This window comes from Rutidosis leptorrhynchoides, chromosome 8, assembly GCF_046630445.1.
Source record: "Rutidosis leptorrhynchoides isolate AG116_Rl617_1_P2 chromosome 8, CSIRO_AGI_Rlap_v1, whole genome shotgun sequence".
Taxonomy (NCBI): Eukaryota; Viridiplantae; Streptophyta; class Magnoliopsida; order Asterales; family Asteraceae; genus Rutidosis; species Rutidosis leptorrhynchoides.
The window spans coordinates 338,160,607-338,183,906 of NC_092340.1; the positions used below are offsets into that span (position 1 = coordinate 338,160,607).

The window sequence follows — 23,300 nt, forward strand, 5'->3', positions numbered from 1 at the left end:
GATTCAACAAATTTAATTATGGAAGTAACAGAACCATTAAGTATGGAAGACCGAATGAGAGCTAAATGCACTGGCCAAGGTCACGCAATTACTCATCCAGAAATTAATGCGCCAGATTATGAAATCAAAGGACAAATTCTACACATGGTGACTAATCAATGCCAATTTAGTGGTGCGCCAAAGGAAGATCCAAATGAACATCTTCGTACCTTTAATAGGATCTGCACACTATTTAAAATCCGAGAAGTGGAGGATGAACAGATATATCTCATGTTATTTCCCTGGACTTTAAAGGGAGAAGCCAAAGATTGGTTGGAATCGTTACCTGAAGGGGCGATCGATACATGGGACGTTTTACTTGAAAATTTTCTTAAACAATTCTTTCCGGCATCTAAAGCCGTAAGACTTCAAGCAGAAATTGTTACGTTTACACAGAAACCGAATGAAACTCTATATGAGGCGTGGACTAGATTTGGAAAGTTGTTGAGAGGATGTCCGCAACATGATTTAGACACCTGTCAAATAGTACAAATATTCTACCAAGGATGCGACATCACTACAAGGAAAGATATAGATATAGCAGCTGGTGGTTCTATTATGAAGAAAACAGAAACTGATGCTTACAAAATTATTGATAACACTGCTTCCCACTCACATGAGTGGCACCAAGAAAAAGATATCGTTAGATCATCTAAAGCAGCTAGAGCCGATTCTAGCCATGACTTAGATTCCATTTCCGCAAAGATAGATGTTGTCGAGAGACGAATGGAAAAGATGACTAAAGATATTCACTCAATACGAATTAGTTGTGAGCAGTGTGGAGGACCACATTTGACAAAAGATTGTCTCAGTATTGAATTAACAATGGAACAAAGAGAGAATGTTTCATATCTAAACCAAAGGCCTGGAAATAATTAGCATAATAATTATCAACCGCCAAGACCTATTTACAATCAAAATCAGAACTATAACCGAAATATTCCATACAACAACCAACAAGGTCCTAGCAATCAACAAGTATCCAATAATACTTACAACCAGCAAAGACCTAATTTTCAAAACAAACCACCACAACCCGATGATAAAAAGCCGAATTTAGAAGATATGATGACGAAGCTAGTTGAAACTCAAACGCAGTTTTTCACATCTCAAAAACAAACCAATGAACAAAATGCTCAAGCATTTAGAAATCAACAAGATTCTATTCAAAATCTGGAACAAGAATTAAGTAACCAAGCAAGGTTAATAGGTGAAAGAAAACCGGGAAGTTTGCCTAGTGATACAAATGCTAACCCCCGAAATGAAACAGCTAAAGCCATTACCACAAGAAGTGGTACAACACTTAAACCACCTGAAATACCTGTAACTTCTGATGAAGCTATTCCTACTCCACAAGAACCACAACCTGATCAAGATAAGGAAACAGAACCGGTAGTTGAAAAGGTAAATGAAGATAACACAGTTAAGGCTAAACCTTATGTTAAACCATACCAACCACCACTTCCTTACCCGAGTAAAATGAAGAAAGAGAAACTTGAAGCCGAGCAATCCAAATTCTTGGATATGTTTAAACAGATAAATGTAAATCTTCCTTTCATTGATGTGATTTCAGGAATGCCTAGATATGCTAAATTCTTGAAAGATCTAATCTCAAATAGAAAGAAAATGGAAGAACTCTCGGCTGTTACTATGAATGCTAATTGTTCAGCAGTGCTGTTGAATAAGATACCAGAAAAACTATCTGATCCAGGAAGTTTCACAATTCCATATTTTCTGGGTAGTCTTAGTTCAATAGAAGCATTGGCAGACTTAGGTGCTAGTATAAATTTAATGCCATTTTCACTATACACTAAACTAGACCTTGGAGAATTGAAACCAACCAGAATAAGTATACAACTAGCCGATAGATCAATAAAATATCCTAGAGGGATAATGGAGAACATGCTAGTTAAAGTTGGTACTTTAGTATTTCCAGTAGATTTTGTTGTTCTGGACATGGAAGAAGATTCTCAAGTTCCTCTCATATTAGGAAGACCATTCTTAAACACGGCTAAAGCAATGATAGACGTGTTCGGTAAGAAATTGACCCTAAGTATAGAGGACGAGAGTATTACCTTTTCAGTTGATAGAGCAATGCAACAACCACAATCTGCAGATGATACATGTTATTATATTCAAACTATAGATGCACATGCAGAATTGTTAGAAGAATTTCCAGAATTACAAGGAACATGAGAATGTTCTTTAGGAGAAGGTAATGAACCAATTGATGAAGCTGAAATGTTAGCTACACTTATAGCTAATGGATATGAACCAACAACAGAAGAAATTCAAATGCTAAAAGAAGAAGACAGATATCGATATAAATCATCGATAGAAGAACCTCCGAAATTAGAGCTAAAGCCACTTCCAAACTATTTGGAATACGCTTATTTACATGGTGAATCTGGATTACCTGTAATAATATCATCTTCTCTTACTGAAAATGAGAAATCACAACTCATTTCTGTGTTGAAAGCTCATAAACCAGCCATTGCATGGAAAATTCATGATATTAAAGGAATAAGTCCTTCATATTGCACACATAAAATCCTTATGGAAGAAGGTCATAAAACGTATGTACAACGCCAACGAAGACTAAATCCTAATATGCAAGATGTAGTTAAAAAAGAAATTATTAAACTGCTAGACGCAGGTCTAATTTATCCAATTTCTGATAGTCCATGGGTAAGCCCAGTTCAATGCGTGCCTAAGAAGGGTGGCATGACTGTCATTACAAATGAGAAAAATGAGCTTATTCCTACTAGGACTGTAACAGGATGGCGTGTATGTATTGATTATAGAAAATTAAATGACGCCACCAGAAAAGATCACTTTCCCTTACCTTTCATTGATCAAATGTTGGAAAGATTAGCCGGAAATAGTTACTATTGTTTTCTAGATGGATTTTCTGGATATTTTCAAATTCCAATAGCACCCGAAGATCAAGAGAAAACCACATTCACGTGCCCTTATGGTACTTTTGCTTACAAACTCATGCCATTTGGACTTTGCAACGCCCCTGCAACCTTTCAAAGGTGTATGATGGCAATTTTTCACGACATGATAGAAGAATGCATGGAAGTTTTCATGGATGACTTTTCAGTCTTCGGTGATACATTTGAATCATGTCTAGCTAATCTTGAACGAATGCTTATTAGATGCGAACAATCAAATCTAGTACTTAATTGGGAGAAATGCCATTTCATAGTTAAAGAAGGCATCGTTCTTGGTCATAAAATTTCGAAGGAAGGAATTGAAGTGGATAGAGCTAAAGTAGATTTAATTGCTAAACTTCCACATCCCACCAATGTTAGAGGAGTTAGGAGTTTTCTAGGGCATCCCAATTTTTACCGACGTTTCATAAAAGATTTTTCTAAAATTGCCACTACTATGAATAAAATCCTAGAAAAGGATGCTCCATTCATCTTTTCAGATGAATGTATCAAATCTTTTAATATTCTTAAAGAGAAACTCACTAATGCGCCGATCATGATAACACCAAATTGGAATCTACCATTTGAATTAATGTGCGATGCAAGTGATTTTGTAATGGGAGCCGTTTTAGGACAAAGGATTGAAAAACGATTTCAACCTATATATTATGCCAGTAAGACGTTACAAGGAACACAAACGAATTACACAACTACTGAAAAAGAACTCCTTGCTATTATCTTTGCTTTTGACAAATTTCGATCATATCTCGTTCTAGCTAAAACGGTGGTCTATACCGACCATTCTGCTCTTAGATACCTATTTTCGAAACAAGATGCTAAACCACGATTAATCCGCTGGATCTTACTCTTACAAGAATTCGATATTGAAATCCGAGATAAAAGAGGAGCAGAAAATCTCGCCGCTGATCATCTTTCTCGTCTTGAAAATCCCGAATTAGAAGTTCTAAATGAATCGGCCATACAAGACAACTTTCCTGATGAATATCTATTGAAGATAGATTATAATGAAATTCCATGGTTTGCAGACTATGCAAACTACTTAGTTTGTGGATTTCTTGAAAAAGGATTATCGTACCAAAAATGAAAGAAATTCTTCAGTGATATAAAACACTATTTCTGGAAAGATCCACATCTGTTTAAAAGTTGTCCCGATGGAATAATACGCCGATGTGTATTTGGAGATGAAGCTAGTAAAATTTTAAACCATTGTCACACAGGACCAACAGGAGGGCATTATGAGCCTCAACTAACAGCAAGAAAAGTTTACGATGCTGGATTCTATTGGCCTACAATTTACAAAGACGCACACCTTCTTTGCAAATCCTGTGATGCTTGTCAAAGGGTCGGAAAAATAAGTCAACGTGATGAAATGCCACAAAATGTCATACAAGTATGTGAAGTATTTGACATTTGGGGTATTAACTTTATGGGTCCATTTCCAAAATCTCATAATAATCTATATATTCTCGTAGCCATTGATTATGTATCTAAATGGGCGGAAGCACAAGCTCTCCCAACTAACGATGCACGAGTTGTAGTCAACTTTTTAAAACGTCTTTTTGCAAGGTTTGGAACACCGAAAGCTTTAATAAGTGATCGGGGTACTCATTTCTGTAATAATCAACTTGAGAAAGTTCTTAAAAGATATGGAGTAACTCATAAAATCTCCACCGCATATCATCCACAAACAAGTGGACAAGTTGAAAATACCAACCGAGCTTTAAAACGTATTCTAGAGAAAACCGTAGGATCAAATCCGAAGGAATGGTCCATTAAATTGGAGGATACACTCTAGGCTTTTAGAACAACCTACAAAACTTCAATTGGAACCACACCTTTTAGACTTGTTTATGGAAAAGCATGTCATCTTCCAGTAGAAATTGAACACAAAGCATTTTGGGCTTTGAAGACATGTAATCTTGATTTACATGAAGCTGGACGTCTACGATTAAGTCAACTAAACGAATTAGAAGAATTAAGACATGAAGCATACGAAAATTCGTTAATCTATAAAGAAAGAACGAAGAAATGGCATGATAAAAGAATCAGAAGTTCAAAAGAATTTAAAGAAGGAGACAGAGTTCTTCTTTTCAATTCACGATTCAAGCTATTTCCTGGAAAATTGAAATCAAGATGGTCTGGACCATTCATAGTCAAAAGAGTTTTCCCATACGGAACGATAGAATTAATAAATTCAAATGGAATTGAATTTAAAGTTAATGGTCACAGAGTTAAACATTACATACATGGTCCGATGAAAGTTGACAACGAAGTTAATCACAATTTCGACACCACAGCTAACTAAGTGTGGGGAGAATCAAGTCTTTAAAGGATAATATGTATTTCTGTTAGAGTTAGATTGTCTGTTTTTGTGTAGTTCTCGAAAATGGAACTCGAATGGTCTTTCCCTAGCAGACCCTAAAGAACTAGTCTTCTCCCCCCATTCTGAATTTTTATTTTTTTAGGTTTTTACGATATGAAGACTGCCTGTGAACTAAACCATGGTCTAATGCTACACGCTTTGATCACTAAACGTAATAATGACACACTTCCGAGTGAAATAGTATCAGTAATCAGAGAAAGATTGGACGGAGTAAGAAAAGAATCCAGATGCGAAGATAATAAGTTACAATTTGGTAAAGGAAAATCAAAATCCGCAGCGAAAAGAAGAGCACGACACCTAGAAAGATGTCACAAATGCGGAAAATGGTCACATGGAGGTAAATGTTCAAATAATCAAACCTATTCAAATACCGAATTTGTTACTTTATGCAGAGACGGACCGTTCATATGTTTAGAAGAAAAAACACTGAATGCTCGAGGTTACGCCTATGTAGCCATGGAAAACCAATTAAACCGACTATCTTATGAATGAGATAGATCATATAACTAAGAATACTATCTCACAGGTAAGTCTGTACAGTTTTTATTTTTATTTTTATTTTTAACCTTTTGATAATAAACGCTAATTTGTTCGCTATAAAGTATTAAATTGGTATTAAATAAAATTAGGTTTGGCGACCGAAATTATTGATATCATACAAAAATTTATTACATCACTGTGAAATTTAACGTTTATTCTTAAGGTATAAATATCTTTAATCAATCAACCCAAAATATTTCAAAAATTCGTCATGAGTTAAATTAGGTCTTGGAACCGAAATTACTTTACCGAAAAGAGGGGCGCATATTTTTGATAATATTTGATTGATTAAAGTGGGATAAAAAGCCAAAAAGATTTTTTAATTTTATTTTTACCATGTTTTTAAAATTAATATATAAATCTTAAATTAATATTGTAAACTTTGTAAACACAATATATTTAAAATTGTAAATATTTGAAAAATTAATATAAGTTTGGTGTGAATTTATAATATGAATTTTTAAATTAAGTTTGGTGTGAATTTTTAATTTTTAAAATATGAATTTTATTTTTATGCATTTTAAATTTTAAGTTTGGTGTGAATTTTTAATATTAATTTTGAATTTTATATTTAAGTTGTGTGAATTTAAAAACAAAAATTTACTTTATCTCATTAAGTTAAAAATATGATTTTTAAAATTCGTCGTAAGTTGAAGACTAGGTCTTTGAACCGAAATTGCTTTACCCGAGGGAGGGACGAGAACTTTTATTATCATTATTTTTAATCTTATTGAATTAAAGTATAACAAAAACATTAAAAAACTAAAAAAAAAAATCTTAACTTTTAAAACAATCGCTACAAAAAGACAAATTTTAAAATTTTGTCGAAGGACGGACTAGGACATCGATCCGAAACGACCTCGTCCTAAATAACAAGGGAAACAAAATTTTAGAATTAATTACTTAATTGTTTTAATTAGTTAAGATATATAAAAAAAAATACAAACTCCGCGACTCGCGGAGTTTGAAGGGTCAAACACCGCGACTCGCGGAGGGACCGAATTACAGAAAAAAAATAAAGGAGCTGGAACAGCTCAGTCAACCCAACACCCACGAAAACACTGCGATAAAACCCGCAAAAACCCGAAAAAACACCCCCAAATTCACAATTTTTGACCGTTAATCATCAAATATTTTACTAAAATCATGTTGAGAAGGATGCTATCAAGGAATTACTCAAGAAAAACGGTAAATTTCTACACCTAAACACCATTTAATCCGAAAATTAGTGTTCTTGAGCAATTTTTTCCCCAATTTGATTTTGATGCTTTTTAGTGTAATTATGCTTAAATTGTTTATGTATTATGCTTGTATAACCTAGATTGATGCTATTTAACATGATTAGAAGCCTTAAACTTCAAATTTTGAGTAATCTAGGGTTTGTGTTCTTGAGCAATTTGGGGCTTTTTGATATAAACAGGTTATGGCCGATTTTTTTTCATGAATTGTTGCTAAATTAAGTAGTGTAACATGTTTAGGTAGTTAAATGATCCAAACTTTGAGCCTAAACATGATTTTGAGAATTAAAGTGGACTTTTTCAAGTCTAAAATTCATGAACTTGATTTTTGAAAGATAATGCCATTTGAAACTTGTTTAATTGCTAGTAATGATTATTTTGACATGTTATTTGAGTTGAATGCTTATGAACTTGGCGAACATTTTCGTATATGCTTATTTGAAAAAGTGTAGATTTGATGAAAATATGAAAATGAGCTTAAGTTTGATATAAATTGATCATGTCATTGTAATTATTTTGATTGATGATTTTGCTGACACTAATGCATATTTGGATGCACAAAAATTGTGTTTGATGTGTTTTGCAGACTGAAAAGGGTGAATCTTCATCCCAAGCTCGCAATGCTCCTGCTGAGAATGCGAAACAACAGGAGGTGGATAGCTACTACAAACAAGATATACCTCATCCAGTCATGACATTTTCAGATATGCACTTGGAAGATTTGCACCCGAACCTGAGATTTGACAGACTTTGGATAGATTATCCAAAATACCAAAGGGGTTTGTATACTCTTCATTCTAAAGCTGTTGAGGTACCTAGGGTCATAGAATGGGGACCATTAGAAGCTGTAGAATTGGCCGGGCCAATTAGGGAATTACTTGCACAGAGGTATGGTAATTCTACTTTTAACGATTGGGTACGGTTATTCAACATGCGTAGACCTGTATATAAAGTATGGTGTGAAGAATTGTTGTGTAGTATAGAATTAAATGATCGGGTAGCTAGTTTAATCGATCGATCTTTTATTAGATTTTTGTTAGGAGGTTCGATGCGCCACATGTCTTTACTAGACATGGCTCAGGCTTTACGTATATATACGCCTGAGGAGTTAGCATCTGCCGATTGTAGAGGGTTGATACTAAATGGTAGAAAGATAGACGAAAATTTTGAAACGCATGGTGTATGGAGTCAAATGACTAGCCATCACCGATTTAAAGGGGGAAATTACTCTTATTTAGATATAGATAGAGCTGAATTAAGAGTAATTCACAGGTTTTTAGCTAATTCGATTACACAAAGAGGTAAGAACAAGGAAAAGGTAAATGAACAGGATTTGTTTTACCATATGTGTATTCGAGACCCACAAAGCGCTGTAAGTATACCTTATTGTGTGGGTTATTATTTATCAGCTATGGTTAGGGGGATGAGACCGCATAGCATAATAGGAGGTGGTATATTTATTACTTTGATTGCTGAATATCTCGGTGTGGATATAAGTCGGGGGGGATTATTAGTCGAAGAACCAGAACCCCGCGATACAATAGGTTTAAATGTATACCATGGTGCGAAAGTTTTGAAGAGGCAAAATAACGCCGCAGTACAATACCATGGTAGACATCCACAAGTTGAGAGAAACCAACAGCAAGGTAATGTAGGAGGGGGAAATGAAATGGCAGAAATGCAAAAGTTTATAGCTTCACAAGAGTATGAAAATGCTAGACATAGAGCATTTGAAGATTGGCAAGTTCATCAAAACCAAATCATAGCTTATTGCCAACATATAGGTAGAAACTATATTCCTACTCCATCGCCCGTATTCCCTCCCTGGTCTATAGAGATTCAACCACCGTATCCTACATATAACCCAGTCGAAGCATTTTATAGCACCTATGGTTATGCATGGAACCCCTACTGGTATCAGTATCATCCCTAGTCTACTTAGTTTTATTAATTTTGTAATTTGTAATGTTGATACGTTTAATACTTATGTTAATATTGTAATAGTTTTTATAATTTTCTAACTTTTATTCTTAGATTTCAATAATTTTTGAATGTGGGGTAATATACCAAACTTCAAAAATATGTATATATGTTTGCAGTTTATCTTATGTACACAACAGGGTAAAACAACGCATTTTCAAAGACTGGCATTAAGTTCAGCAAAAGCAACTAATTTTGACGACAAGATGCAAAATATATGTGAAATAACAACAAGACGGAATGAACAAATGATGTGCACCATTTATCATTCAGCAAACAAACGCCAATATATTTGGAAACTTTGGTAAAATTTAATCATTTTCACACAAATCACCCTCAATAATTTAAATTGTTACTGATTTCTTGCAAATGAGGGCATTGCAAGATCTTAAGTGTCGGAAGGGGTTAAATTCTTTCAGATTTTTAAAATTTTTTATCTTAAATACTTGGTTACCATTAAAAATACTAGTAAAGCAGTAGTTGTATTAGAATCTAGTGCTCTCTGATAATAAAGAATAGCCCTAGTCTTATATACTGACTACCCAATTCTAGTAAAATTTTTCAAAATTTTCAATTAAATGAACTCAAAATCATGTTTATACATATTTATGAACGATAAAACTAGGTGTTAACACCGAAATTATTGTTACCTCGGAAATAGTGCTCTCTGATATATATATATGTAATTCGATTGAGAGAGTTTAGAGAAATATATTTTCAAGTTTCTATGAAATAATGAAACCTATTGAATTCTATTTATAATAGATTTTTGAATTATTAAAGTGAATTATTAAAGTATGAATTATTAAAGTGAATTATTAAAGTATGAATTATTAAAGTGAATTATTAAAGTATGAATTAAAGTGAATTATTAAAGTATGAATTATTAAAGTGAATTATTAAAGTATGAATTATTAAAGTGAATTATTAAAGTATGAATTATTAAAGTGAATTATTAAAGTATGAATTATTAAAGTGAATTATTAAAGTATGAATTATTAAAGTTAAAGTAAAGTAAAAGTAAAGTAAAGGTAAAGTTAAAGTATAGTAAAAGTATAAAACTATGTACATATAATACGCGTATAAAAATATATATAATATTAATTTAAATCGTTATATATATATATATATATATATATATATATATATATATATATATATATATATATATATATATATATATATATATATTTAATAAAATAAAATATAAATATCGTTATCTTTATCATACTGGTTAAGTAATGAGTTGTCAAAAAAATAGATTTCTTAAATCACAGTGGACCTCATAACATAGGCCCGTAATCATATCATAATGTATCTGATAATTCAATCATTTGATATTATCTCTTAATTCTGTCGATAAATATATAGAAACAAATATGTTTATGTAAAGTATCATATATCTAATACTTTGTTAATGTTTTCAGTTAATATTATATATTATATATACATATCTATATACACATAATTGTTCGTGAATCGTCGAACACGGTCAAAGGGTAATTGATTACATGAATGTAGTTCCAAACTTTTTGAGATTCAACATTACAAATTCTGCTTATCGTGTCAGAAACATATAAAGGTTAAGTTTAAATTTGGTAGAAAATTTCCGGGTCGTCACAGTTGACGAAAAATTAGAAAAGTCATCACTAAAATCAGCAGGAAATCCACGGACCTCAGCATAAAACAGGGTCGCCAAGTGGTCAGACTTATCCTAACCATGAGAGGATCTGTCTTGTAAAATGGGGAAGCCACCGTGCAAATTAGCTTGATAAGACTAATGAATCAGATCCCCAGAAAGGATAATCTTCTTAAAGATCAAAAATCAGCTTTTAAGACTGATATTACTCAATCCTTGAGATTGACCTTAAAGATTGAGAATTACAAACTCATGGAATTCGATGATATCTAAACTCGAGCTTGAACGAGAAAATATTTTGATCAAAATTATAAACCGATTTGTTTTCTGAAAAACCATTTTTCAATGCGTTCATTACCATTGAACATAAAATCCTAGGAATTCACCTGGAATTCATTAGGTCACTTGAACTAAATCGGGTGTCAACCGTAAGAACGGTGGTTGCATAGCATGGTCAAAGACAGGACCTTGTGCCAGACCGGAAAATTATAAGGGTGAGCTTTACTATTGCTCCTACCAAGGATAGTAATTGCGTCCGACACGTTATAGACCATAATTAAAAGCATGTCAGGGGACATTGCCTTAACAGTTGCTTGTTCAACGCTTTCCTTTACAACCGGACGGTAGTTTACCGAAAGGTAATATACGGGACAAGTAAATTGGACGTGTTGCTTTCCTAATACAAGGTTAGCAAGTGGGTGACACAAAACCGCAAGTTTTGAGCTAAAATTTTCAAATCTGAAACCCACCAAACGCACAAAAATAATTTGCAAACACCGGTAAAGGGTTATTTTGGAAAACTTATCTAGGGTAAAAACTAGATTTAATTTTCAAAAGATCAAATGTTTTCATAAAGATCCAATTTTCTTAATGGATCTAAATTTTTATAGTCATGTGGGACTGTAAACCATATCGTTACTACCATTGTTTATACTGCCGTATAGAAGTCACTGATGTACAAAGTGTGAAGAATAAAGAAGTGATTCTAGTATTTCAAGACGATATTGCTTGAGGACAAGCAACGCTCAAGTGTGAGAATATTTGATAATGCTAAAAACGAACATATATTTCATAACATTATTCCCCAAGAAAGACAAGCTTTTAGTTGCAATTGTTCTATTTACAAGTGATATTCGTTTAAATATTAAAAGGTGAAGACAAAAGACAGATTCGACGAATTGAAGACGCAAACGACCAAAAAGCTCAAAAGTACAAAATACAATCAAAGAGGTTCCAATTATTGATAAGAAACGTCTCGAAATTACAAGAGTACAAGACTCAAAACGCAAAGTACAAGATATTAAATTGTACGCAAGGACGTTCGAAAATCCGGAACCGGGATCAGAGTCAACTCTCAACGCTCGACGCAACGGACTAAAAATTACAAGTCAACTATGCACATGAATATAATATAATATATAAATAATTCTTAAAAATTATATATATATTATATTTATAAAATAAATCGTCGGCAAACAAAGAGCCAAATGTGGGTGAGCTGTAAAAACAAACTCCGCGACTCGCGGAGTTTGAAGAAGGAAAGGGCCGCGAGTCGCGGAGCCCCAAATATTGAAACTGCCTATAAAGCTCGCGCATTCTGATCGTAAAAAATATCAAAATTCAATCTCTCTCTATATATGTATACGTAAATATATTTATATTTATATTTTAATTTTAATTTTAATTTTAATCCTAATAATAAGGGTATGTTAGCAAATATTGTAAGGGTGTAAGTCGAAATTCTGTACGTGTAACGCTACGCTATTTTTAATCATTGTAAGTTATGTTCAACCTTTTTAATTTAATGTCTCGTAGCCAAGTTATTATTATGCTTATTTAATCCGAAGTAATCATGATGTTGGGCTAATTACTAAAATTGAGTAATTGGGCCTTGTACCATAATTGGGGTTTGGATAAAAGAACGACACTTGTGGAAATTAGACTATGGGCTATTAATGGGTTTTATATTAACTAAATAATACCTTGTTAATTTAATATACAAACTTATAATTCGACGTATTTATATATAACCACTTACGCTTGACTGGGTACGGTGGGCGGGATATCTATAAATACCAATAATTATTCATTTTACCGGACACGGAACTGGATTAATAGTTAATAGACTTGTTGAAACAGGGGTGAATTACATTCAAGGGTAATTGGTGTAATTGTGAACAAAGTAGTAAAACCTTGGTTTACACGCAGTCGATAACCTGGTGTATTCATTAAACAAAGTATTAAAACCTTGTTACAATTCGAATCCCCAATTAGTTGGAATATTTGACTTCGAGAATAAGAATAATTTGACGAAGGCTTTCGCTCTTTATATTTATGACTGATGGACTATTATGGACAAATCCGTATGGATATATTAAATAATCCAGGACAAAGGACAATTAACCCATGGGCATAAAACTAAAATCAACACGTCAAACATCATGATTACGGAAGTTTAAATAAGCATAATTCTTTTATTTCATATTTAATTTTCTTTATTTTATATTTAATTGCACTTCTAATTATCGCATTTTTATTTATTGTTATTATATTTAATTACACTTTTAATTATCGTACTTTTTAATTATCGCAAGTTTATTTTATCGCACTTTTATTATTCGCAATTTCATTATCGTTATTTACTTTACGCTTTAAATTATGTCTTTTATTTATTTAATATTTTACATTTTGTTTTAACTGCAACTAAAGTTTTTAAAATCGACAAACCGGTCATTAAACGGTAAAAACTCCCCTTTATAATAATAATATTACTTATATATATATATATATATATATATATATATATATATATATATATATATATATATATATATATATATATATATATATATATATATATATATATATATATATTTGTATTTTTATAAAAGTAACTAATATAGCGTTAAGCTTTGTTTAAAGATTTTTCCTGTGGAACGAACCGGACTTACCAAAAACTACACTACTGTACGATTAGGTACACTGCCTATAAGTGTTGTAGCAAGGTTTAAGTATATCCATTCAATAAATAAATAAATATCTTGTGTAAAATTGTATCGTATTTAATAGTATTTCCTGCTAAAATTTTATAGTATTTTATACCCCTTAGCTTTGACATCACTCCGCGAGTCGTGGAGTTTGATTTTTCAGCTCACATCAATTTGGATCTTAGCTTTGCCGACATAATATATAAATAAATATAATATATAAATAATTTTAAGAATTATTTAAATATTATATTATATTTATGTGCATAGTTGACTTGTAATTTTTAGTCCGTTGCGTCGAGCGTTGAGAGTTGACTCATGTCCCGGTTCCGAATTTTCGAACGTCCTTGCGTATTATTTTATATCGTGTACTTTGCGTTCCGCAACTTTTACTCTTGTCATTTTTAGACGTTTCTCATCAATAAATTGAACCACTTGGATTGTATCTTGTAAATTTGAGCTTTTTGGTCATTTGCGTCTTCAAATCGTCGTTTTCGCCTTTTGTCTTCGCACTTATTTAATATAAACGATTACAACTTAAAATAGGACAATTACAACTAAATAATTTACATATTGGGAGGATATTGCTACTAAATATATGTTCATTTGGAGCACTATATTCTCTAAATTTACACTTTACCATTTCATTTTGGGTGAGAATCTTTATTGGCGACATCACTCATGTGTGTCTTTTGGAAAGGGGTGTCGTTATGAGTCATTATTTCCCACCTTTAATTCTCCGTTACTATTTATTATCAGATACTCTCTTTTATTTGTTTAATAATTAATACCCTTTTAGCACAAGTAATGTAGTTGATGTTTGGGCATACAGTCCACATTGACCATGATTTACTTTACAACCCCTTTTCAGACTACTAATCTCTTCTTGACATGGTATCCTATGTTATCTATATTTTTTAAGCATATTCACTTTAGTATGTGAAGCTTGACTATTTAATTATTTTCTGTTAATGTTTGTATGCTTTACTTTTTTAACCCAAATCCTAAATTGTCATCAATAAATTTGTCTTTGCCTATGAGCTGTCTCCGTTTCATAGTTTCCTTTTAGCATGAATGATGCTTCTTGTGACTTTCATGTAGTTATGTCACTTGTTTGCAACCAACATATATGTCAACTTTTGAGGTGGCAATAGAGATGGATTAAGTTACAGTTAAATTGACGAATCGTATTTGGCTTATATTTACTTGGTTGGTATGGGTTGACCCACCAATTTTTGTGTCCTAACATTGTTATGTATTGTCCTTGTTATAATCTTTTTACTAGTAAATGATGCAATAAATCATATTTTACTCAATATTATAAATATCTTTTTAAATTAAATCGATTTTATAGATTTTATTAAATATCTTTTAGAACATTAGAATTACACTTTGTGCCAATCCTCATTTGTAATTGTAGTACTATATAGCATGTTTCTCTTCTTGTTCTAGAAAAGAATTTCAAAAATGTCTAATATTTTTCACTGCTGTATGATATCTTCTTCACTTACTTACAATTGATTTTAAGTTGATTCATTTCAATCTAACACAGGTTGAAGCAAAGGATCATCAACGTTTCCAAGCATCTTATGCGACTATTTTGAAGGCTCACATGACGTCTTTGAAAAAGAGAGAGAAGAAGGACAAGAGAAAGGCTGCAGATGCAGCATATAAGAAGCAAGAAGTCTCAAAGAAACATACTACTACTGCTAAACCCTAATCATATCACTAGGGTCATGTTGTATGTGACGATCGCTCCAAATTCATATGGATGAACACGTCATTCATCGATTTCATTGCGAGGTATTTGACCTCTATATGATACGTTTTGCAAACATTGCATTCTTTTGAAAAGGCACACCATAAATGTATATTTAAATCAAAGGTTTTCGACATCTGATGATTTATACATATAGACAATCACCGTAATAATAGTTTACAATGGTACTTCCGTTGACAATGCAGTCAAAATAAGATACATGGTGATGATTTGGTGAATGCAACGTTTTCTCGAAAAATATGCCATGTAAGACTCCATGCACATAGCTTGTATAACATATAAGCAAACAGCGGAAGACTTCTAGGGAACCTGAGAATAAACATGCTAACAAGTGTCAACACAAAGGTTGGTGAGTTCATAGTTTTAGTGTTTCGCATAATCTGTATATAAAAGTGGATCACAAGATTTCAGTTGTTTCATCCAGAAACGTTTATCAAAATATTCTACGAAATTGAGCACCTGGTAACTAAACTTAACGTATATATAATTTATACCCTTTGTATAATCATCTTAATAATACACGCAAACCAACGTGTACGCTTCTCAAATAGCATACGTTCGTTAAAAGGCTAGTGCTCTAGGTCGGACGGGGATATCAAGCCCTATGGATCCATATACTACTACTCGCGCCCACCAGTTCTTATAACCGGTAGTTACTAGCTACCAAAGCTAAGGGATTTTCGGTTCAAACTCAGTATAGAATTTAGTATGTACTTGTGTCCATTGTTTTTAAAATAAAGTGCATGTATTCTCAGCTCAAAAATATAGATTGCAAAAGCAATTAAAAAGGGAGCAAATGAAACTCATCTTAGCAGCACATAAAGTTGTTCATCGTAATGTGACCGAAACTCGGAATATCAAATAATCGTAGATCTCAAACTAGAGAACATATGTTGGTCAATAAATGTCTATCAAGCTAGGTCAGGTCATAGTGTATCATAATCCTAATGCTCGAGATCGACATACAAAAGTTTATCAAGTCATTTCAAAAAGTCATTTTTGACAATAGTTCAACAAAACGAGACGTACCTTTTATAAGGATTCATTTACTCGGTTGGTAATATTCAAAAATCCATTTTATCAATCTCGTAAACAAGTTGTTTAAATCTTAATTGCAGATTCAAAAGCAATTTCAATTAACGTCAGTCATAATTCAGTTGATCATATCTTTTAATCCGTTCATCGAAACTATTCGGTGTCTAAATGAAAAGTTACTGATTTTTCGCCAGCTTTCCAAAAACATGTATATCATATACCTTTTACCAGTAATATATGTATTTAATTCGTGATTCATTATAAACTGTTTAACGACGAAATTTAGCATACAAACATGTATAAATATATATACTCGAGCACTAGACATGTATACACTATTAATTTATAAAAGATAAAATATAAATGCTTACGTATCAATATTGTGATTCAATATTTCAGAAAAGTACGTAGACGTAACGGAGATGATAAACACTAGGTTTGACTTGCGAAATAATACCCATGAACATTACTCATAATTTCCATAGTTATAACCCATAATTTCCTTAGTTCTATCCCGCTCGAAAACCCATTTTGAAGGTGACAGGCTCATAACCTCGTCGTAGTATTTTATGTATAATAATAATAATAATAATAATAATAATAATAATAATAATAATAATAATAATAATAATAATATAAATAAATACTTACGGAGTAATATTAAGAGTGTGAGAAAAACAGAACTGAAATCGTGCAATTTATAGAATCTTTTCTGAAAAAGCACCCCATGCGATCGCATGGGATTTGTGCTTCAAGGCCATGCGATCGCATGGCCCTCTGATCCAGCTCACAAACTTTTGTTTTCTTGTTTGTCGACATATTTATTTATTAATATATAATATATATAATTTATATTAATTAATTATATATTATATTATATTATATTCTCGTGCATAGTTGACTTGAAATTTTCGTTCCGATGTCTCGTACGTTGTCACTCGACTTATGCCCCGGTTCCAGTTTCTCGAACGCATTTTCGTATGCTTAGAAAACTATCACTTTACGTTTCGTGACTCGTACCTTTGTCAAAATATAGTCTTAAATTATCAATAAACTATACCACTCAAAGTATATCTTAATCTTTCGAGTGTTTTGGTCATTTACTTCTATAAATCATTGACTCGTTATTTATTAATATAATAGTATTTATCAAACGTTTCATAACCAAGTTAATATATATTCTTAATATTTATAAACACGTTTTAAAATACATATCGCAATTTATTCATATATCTAATTATAACAGTTAATATTCCTTATTATTGTATGTGTTCAAATTACGTTATTTAAACAAACACTTTACCATTTATTCCGAATACCGTTAAACATGAATGATTTTCTAAATCAACGTGGACCTCACAAAAGAAACTCGTAATAATATTATAATTCTTAAGGGACTCAATAAATATATTTTAATTCAATCGATTGGCATAATCTTTTAACTCAGTAGTTAAATATATCAATCAGATATTCAAACCAACAAGTTTAATGCACAGTACCGTATACTCAACACTTTGTTACGTTTTCAAGTTATAGTATATGTATCTATTTACATATAATTGTTCGTGAATCGTTGAGAACAATCGAAGGGTAATTGAATAGTTCAAAATTTTGAGATTTAACTTCATAGACTTTGCTTATCGTGTCGGAAACGTTAAAGATTAAGTTTAAATTTGGTCAGAAATTTCCGAGTCATCACATTGTATTTTACATCTTTTGTTGCATGTTTTTTTACTGAAGGATAATGGTATATTTGGAGAGTCATAGATGGAGGAGTACAAAGCAATATAACATTAGGTGGACTCTGGATAGTTCGGTACTTTTACAATGAATTTTTGCTGGTCGGATGTTATCGAATTTAGATTGACCCGATATGGAGCGATGCATTGACTTTCTTAGTTGGTAAAATGTGTGGGTGAGGACGTGAGGTAGCGGGTCAAAATGGGTTTGGTTGGTGGAACCGCTATCACAAAAAATCAGGGGTGATTTCAGGATCATAACTACTCATTGGAGTCCCAAACTTTTTTTCCCAATTTGAATGCTATTTTAGTGGCTGTATACCTTTAAAAATTTACAAATTCTAAAAATATGTGGTCTGAGTAGTTAAATTTAATGTTTTTCTATACAATTCAAAGAAAAGCTGTAAGTTTGAAAAATATACGGGTCAATTTTAACAGAGTTTTTTACGTAAAAATTTTAACCAAAGATGTTCCGTAACCTCACGAGCTTTCAGCTAAATTTGCCCCTGCAAAAAACACTTAGAATACTCATGTTAGTTCTCTTATAGCTCTTTTTTTTGTATGAGTTGCTAGTGACTTGTGACATTTGTGCTGAATATTTTTGAATTCTTTCTACAAATAGTTAGTTTACCAAATATGTTTTTGAAAGCTATTTATTTTGTGAACATAGGAATTAGTTGAAACGAGAGGAGCGATAATCGTGCGTTGCTCTGAAAATTCGTTTGCATTGAAAAATTCGTCGTGAGAGTGTTCTACTTAATGCACTTAAATCGTCATGTTATATATTTTAGGGTTTAAGCTACAAATTGGCTATGTACTTTCACTTTTGTTCAAATGTAGGCTATATACCCAGAAAAATACCAGTGTATGACACATACTTTCAAAAACTGTTATAATGTAGGCTATTGGTGACCGATTACCCGCATGTGCAGTCCCTAAAGCTAACGAACGTTAACAAGAAGCATTCATAGATCGAATTGATTAAAGTTTCAGGTTCCTGATTACCCCTTCAAGCTTCGTGTTGCATCAGATCGTGTTAAAATTCATCTTTGAACAGCAGATCGAAAAGTCAAAGTTTATGAGATTTTGGTCAACAATTCAATTGCATCGTTTCTCGAATTTCCAGGTCTTGATTTTAGTTCTCGGGTGTTAGGTGATGAAATTAGAACAACTTTCATGAAGAAATTGTATCCTAAAAACGTCTAAATCTCAAAATTTTTAACGTCCATTAGCTTTAAAGACTGCACACGTGAGTAATCGGTCACGAATAGCCTACATTAGAACACATTTTGAAAGTATGCGACCTACACTAGTATTTTTCATGGTATATAGCCTATATTGAAATAAAAGTGAAAGTGTATAACCCATTTATAGCTTAAACCCTATATTTTATCCATCTCAATTTTATTTTTCATAGATAAAAAAAAAAAAACCATCCTATTTAAAAAACTTGATCATGAGATTATATTTTTTTATGATTTACAGTTATACACATTAACTTTTACTTATCGTTTATCTCACATCGATAAATAAAAATGCATAAATAACTTCACATCATTATTTTTATCTATTTATGGAATTGTACAATTAAATTAGGACATAAAAAAAAAGGAATTTGGAATCGTTTTTCTAGCAATTTAGAATTCGCTCTATACATTAAGCGTTGTTTCAACCGTTTATAATTAGAATACGCATATCATTAATTCGTATAAAATTTTAGTAAATGGAAAGTAAAAAGTATTTTTTATTGAAAAAACGACTTAAATAAATCCATTATATAAAGATGTTAAAAAAACGTCATGATGACATCATCTAACGAAAAAAATTGGTTGTGAAGAGTAGTATGCCGTCTAAAACAACTAATAGGAGCACGTCCTTTCCCTCGGTCACTATTATTAGTATATTAGTATATAGAGATAAATCATGTGCACTAGGTTTGACATTAAAATTAGATCTTTCTTCACTTTGAACTTTTGACTATTGACTTATGAATTAGTTTTATGGAGTATATCAGGTTACCAAAATGTTTCAAAATTGAAATGAAGTTATAGGTGTAGTGACCCGAACTTTTCCATGTTTATATATATTAATTGAGATTGATATTTACATGATTAAATGTTTTCAACATGTTAAGCAATCAAACTTGTTAAGACTTGATTAATTGAAATATGTTTCATATAGACAATTGACCACCCAAGTTGACCGGTGATTCACGAACGTTAAAACTTGTAAAAACTATATGATGACATATATATGGATATATATATAGTTAACATGATGCTATGATAAGTAAACATATCATTAAGTATATTAACAACGAACTACATATGTAAAAACAAGACTACTGACTTAATGATTTTTAAACGAGACATATATGTAACGATTATCGTTGTAAAGACATTTAATGTATATATATATATATATATATATATATATATATATATATATATATATATATCATATTAAGAGATATTCATACATGATAATATAATAATTTAAAATCTCATTTGATATTATAAACATTGGGTTAACAACATTTAACAAGATCGTTAACCTAAAGGTTTCAAAACAACACTTACATGTAACGACTAACGATGACTTAACGACTCAGTTAAAATGTATATACATGTAGTGTTTTAATATGTATTTATACACTTTTGAAAGACTTCAATACATTTATCAAAATACTTCTACTTAACAAAAATACTTACAATTACATCCTCGTTCAGTTTCATCAACAATTCTACTCGTATGCACCCGTATTCGTACTCGTACAATACACAGCTTTTAGATGTATGTACTATTGGTATATACACTCCAATGATCAGCTCTTAGCAGCCCATGTGAGTCACCTAACACATGTGGGAACCATCATTTGGCAACTACCATGAAATATCTCATAAAATTACAAAAATATGAGTAATCATTCATGACTTATTTACATGAAAACAAAATTACATATCCTTTATATCCAATCCATACACCAACGACCAAAAACACCTACAAACACTTTCATTCTTCAATTTTCTTCATCTAATTGATCTCTCTCAAGTTCTATCTTCAAGTTCTAAGTGTTCTTCATATATTCTACAAGTTCTAGTTACATAAAATCAAGAATATTTTCAAGTTTGCTAACTCACTTCCAATCTTGTATGGTGATCATCCAACCTCAAGAAATCTTTGTTTCTTACAGTAGGTTATCATTCTAATACAAGGTAATAATCATATTCAAACTTTGGTTCAATTTCTATAACTATAACAATCTTATTTCAAGTGATGATCTTACTTGAACTTGTTTTCGTGTCATGATTCTGCTTCAAGAACTTAGAGCCATCCAAGGATCCATTGAAGCTAGATCCATTTTTCTCTTTTCCAGTAGGTTTATCCAAGGAACTTAAGGTAGTAATGATTTTCATAACATCATTCGATTCATACATATAAAGCTATCTTATTCGAAGGTTTAAACTTGTAATCACTAGAACATAGTTTAGTTAATTCTAAACTTGTTCGCAAACAAAAGTTAATCCTTCTAACTTGACTTTTAAAATCAACTAAACACATGTTCTATATCTATATGATATGCTAACTTAATGATTTAAAACCTGGAAACACGAAAAACACCGTAAAACCGGATTTACGCCGTCGTAGCAACACCGCAGGCTGTTTTGGGTTAGTTAATTAAAAACTATGATAAACTTTGATTTAAAAGTTGTTATTCTGAGAAAATGATTTTTATTATGAACATGAAACTATATCCAAAAATTATGGTTAAACTCAAAGTGGAAGTATGTTTTCTAAAATGGTCATCTAGACGTCGTTCTTTCGACTGAAATGACTACCTTTACAAAAACGACTTGTAACTTATTTTTCCGACTATAAACCTATACTTTTTCTGTTTAGATTCATAAAATAGAGTTCAATATGAAACCATAGCAATTTGATTCACTCAAAACGGATTTAAAATGAAGAAGTTATGGGTAAAACAAGATTGGATAATTTTTCTCATTTTAGCTACGTGAAAATTGGTAACAAATCTATTCCAACCATAACTTAATCAACTTGTATTGTATATTATGTAATCTTGAGATACCATAGACACGTATACAATGTTTCGACCTATCATGTCGACACATCTATATATATTTCAGAACAACCATAGACACTCTATATGTGAATGTTGGAGTTAGCTATACAGGGTTGAGGTTGATTCCAAAATATATATAGTTTGAGTTGTGATCAATACTGAGATACGTATACACTGGGTCATGGATTGATTCAAGATAATATTTATCGATTTATTTTTGTACATCTAACTGTGGACAACTAGTTGTAGGTTATTAACGAGGACAGCTGACTTAATAAACTTAAAACATCAAAATATATTAAAAGTGTTGTAAATATATTTTGAACATACTTTGATATACATGTATATATTGTTATAGGTTCGTGAATCAACCAGTGGCCAAGTCTTACTTCCCGACGAAGTAAAAATCTGTGAAAGTGAGTTATAGTCCCACTTTTAAAATCTAATATTTTTGGGATGAGAATACATGCAGGTTTTATAAATGATTTACAAAATAGACACAAGTACGTGAAACTACATTCTATGGTTGAATTATCGAAATCGAATATGCCCCTTTTTATTAAGTCTGGTAATCTAAGAATTAGGGAACAGACACCCTAATTGACGCGAATCCTAAAGATAGATCTATTGGGCCTAACAAGCCCCATCCAAAGTACCGGATGCTTTAGTACTTCGAAATTTATATCATATCCGAAGGGTGTCCCGGAATGATGGGGATATTCTTATATATGCATCTTGTTAATGTCGGTTACCAGGTGTTCACCATATGAATGATTTTTTTATCTCTATGTATGAGATGTGTATTGAAATATGAAATCTTGTGGTCTATTATTATGATTTGATATATATAGGTTAAACCTATAACTCACCAACATTTTTGTTGACGTTTTAAGCATGTT

The 23,300-nt window shown here is 31.7% G+C and overlaps 1 protein-coding gene across 2 annotated transcripts in view; it reads left to right on the top strand.

Moving 5' to 3' along the window:
• The window catches only part of LOC139863066 (signal recognition particle 14 kDa protein-like), a 29,683-nt gene extending 14,187 nt beyond the window's left edge, over positions 1 to 15,496 (top strand). For both annotated transcript variants that reach the window (XM_071851711.1, XM_071851712.1), the window contains exon 3: positions 15,316 to 15,496. In XM_071851711.1, the coding sequence (XP_071707812.1) occupies positions 15,316 to 15,483 (168 nt within the window). In that variant the 3' untranslated portion in view covers positions 15,484 to 15,496. The remainder of the gene's footprint in view (positions 1 to 15,315) is intronic.
• The last annotated feature ends 7,804 nt before the right edge of the window (positions 15,497 to 23,300 follow it).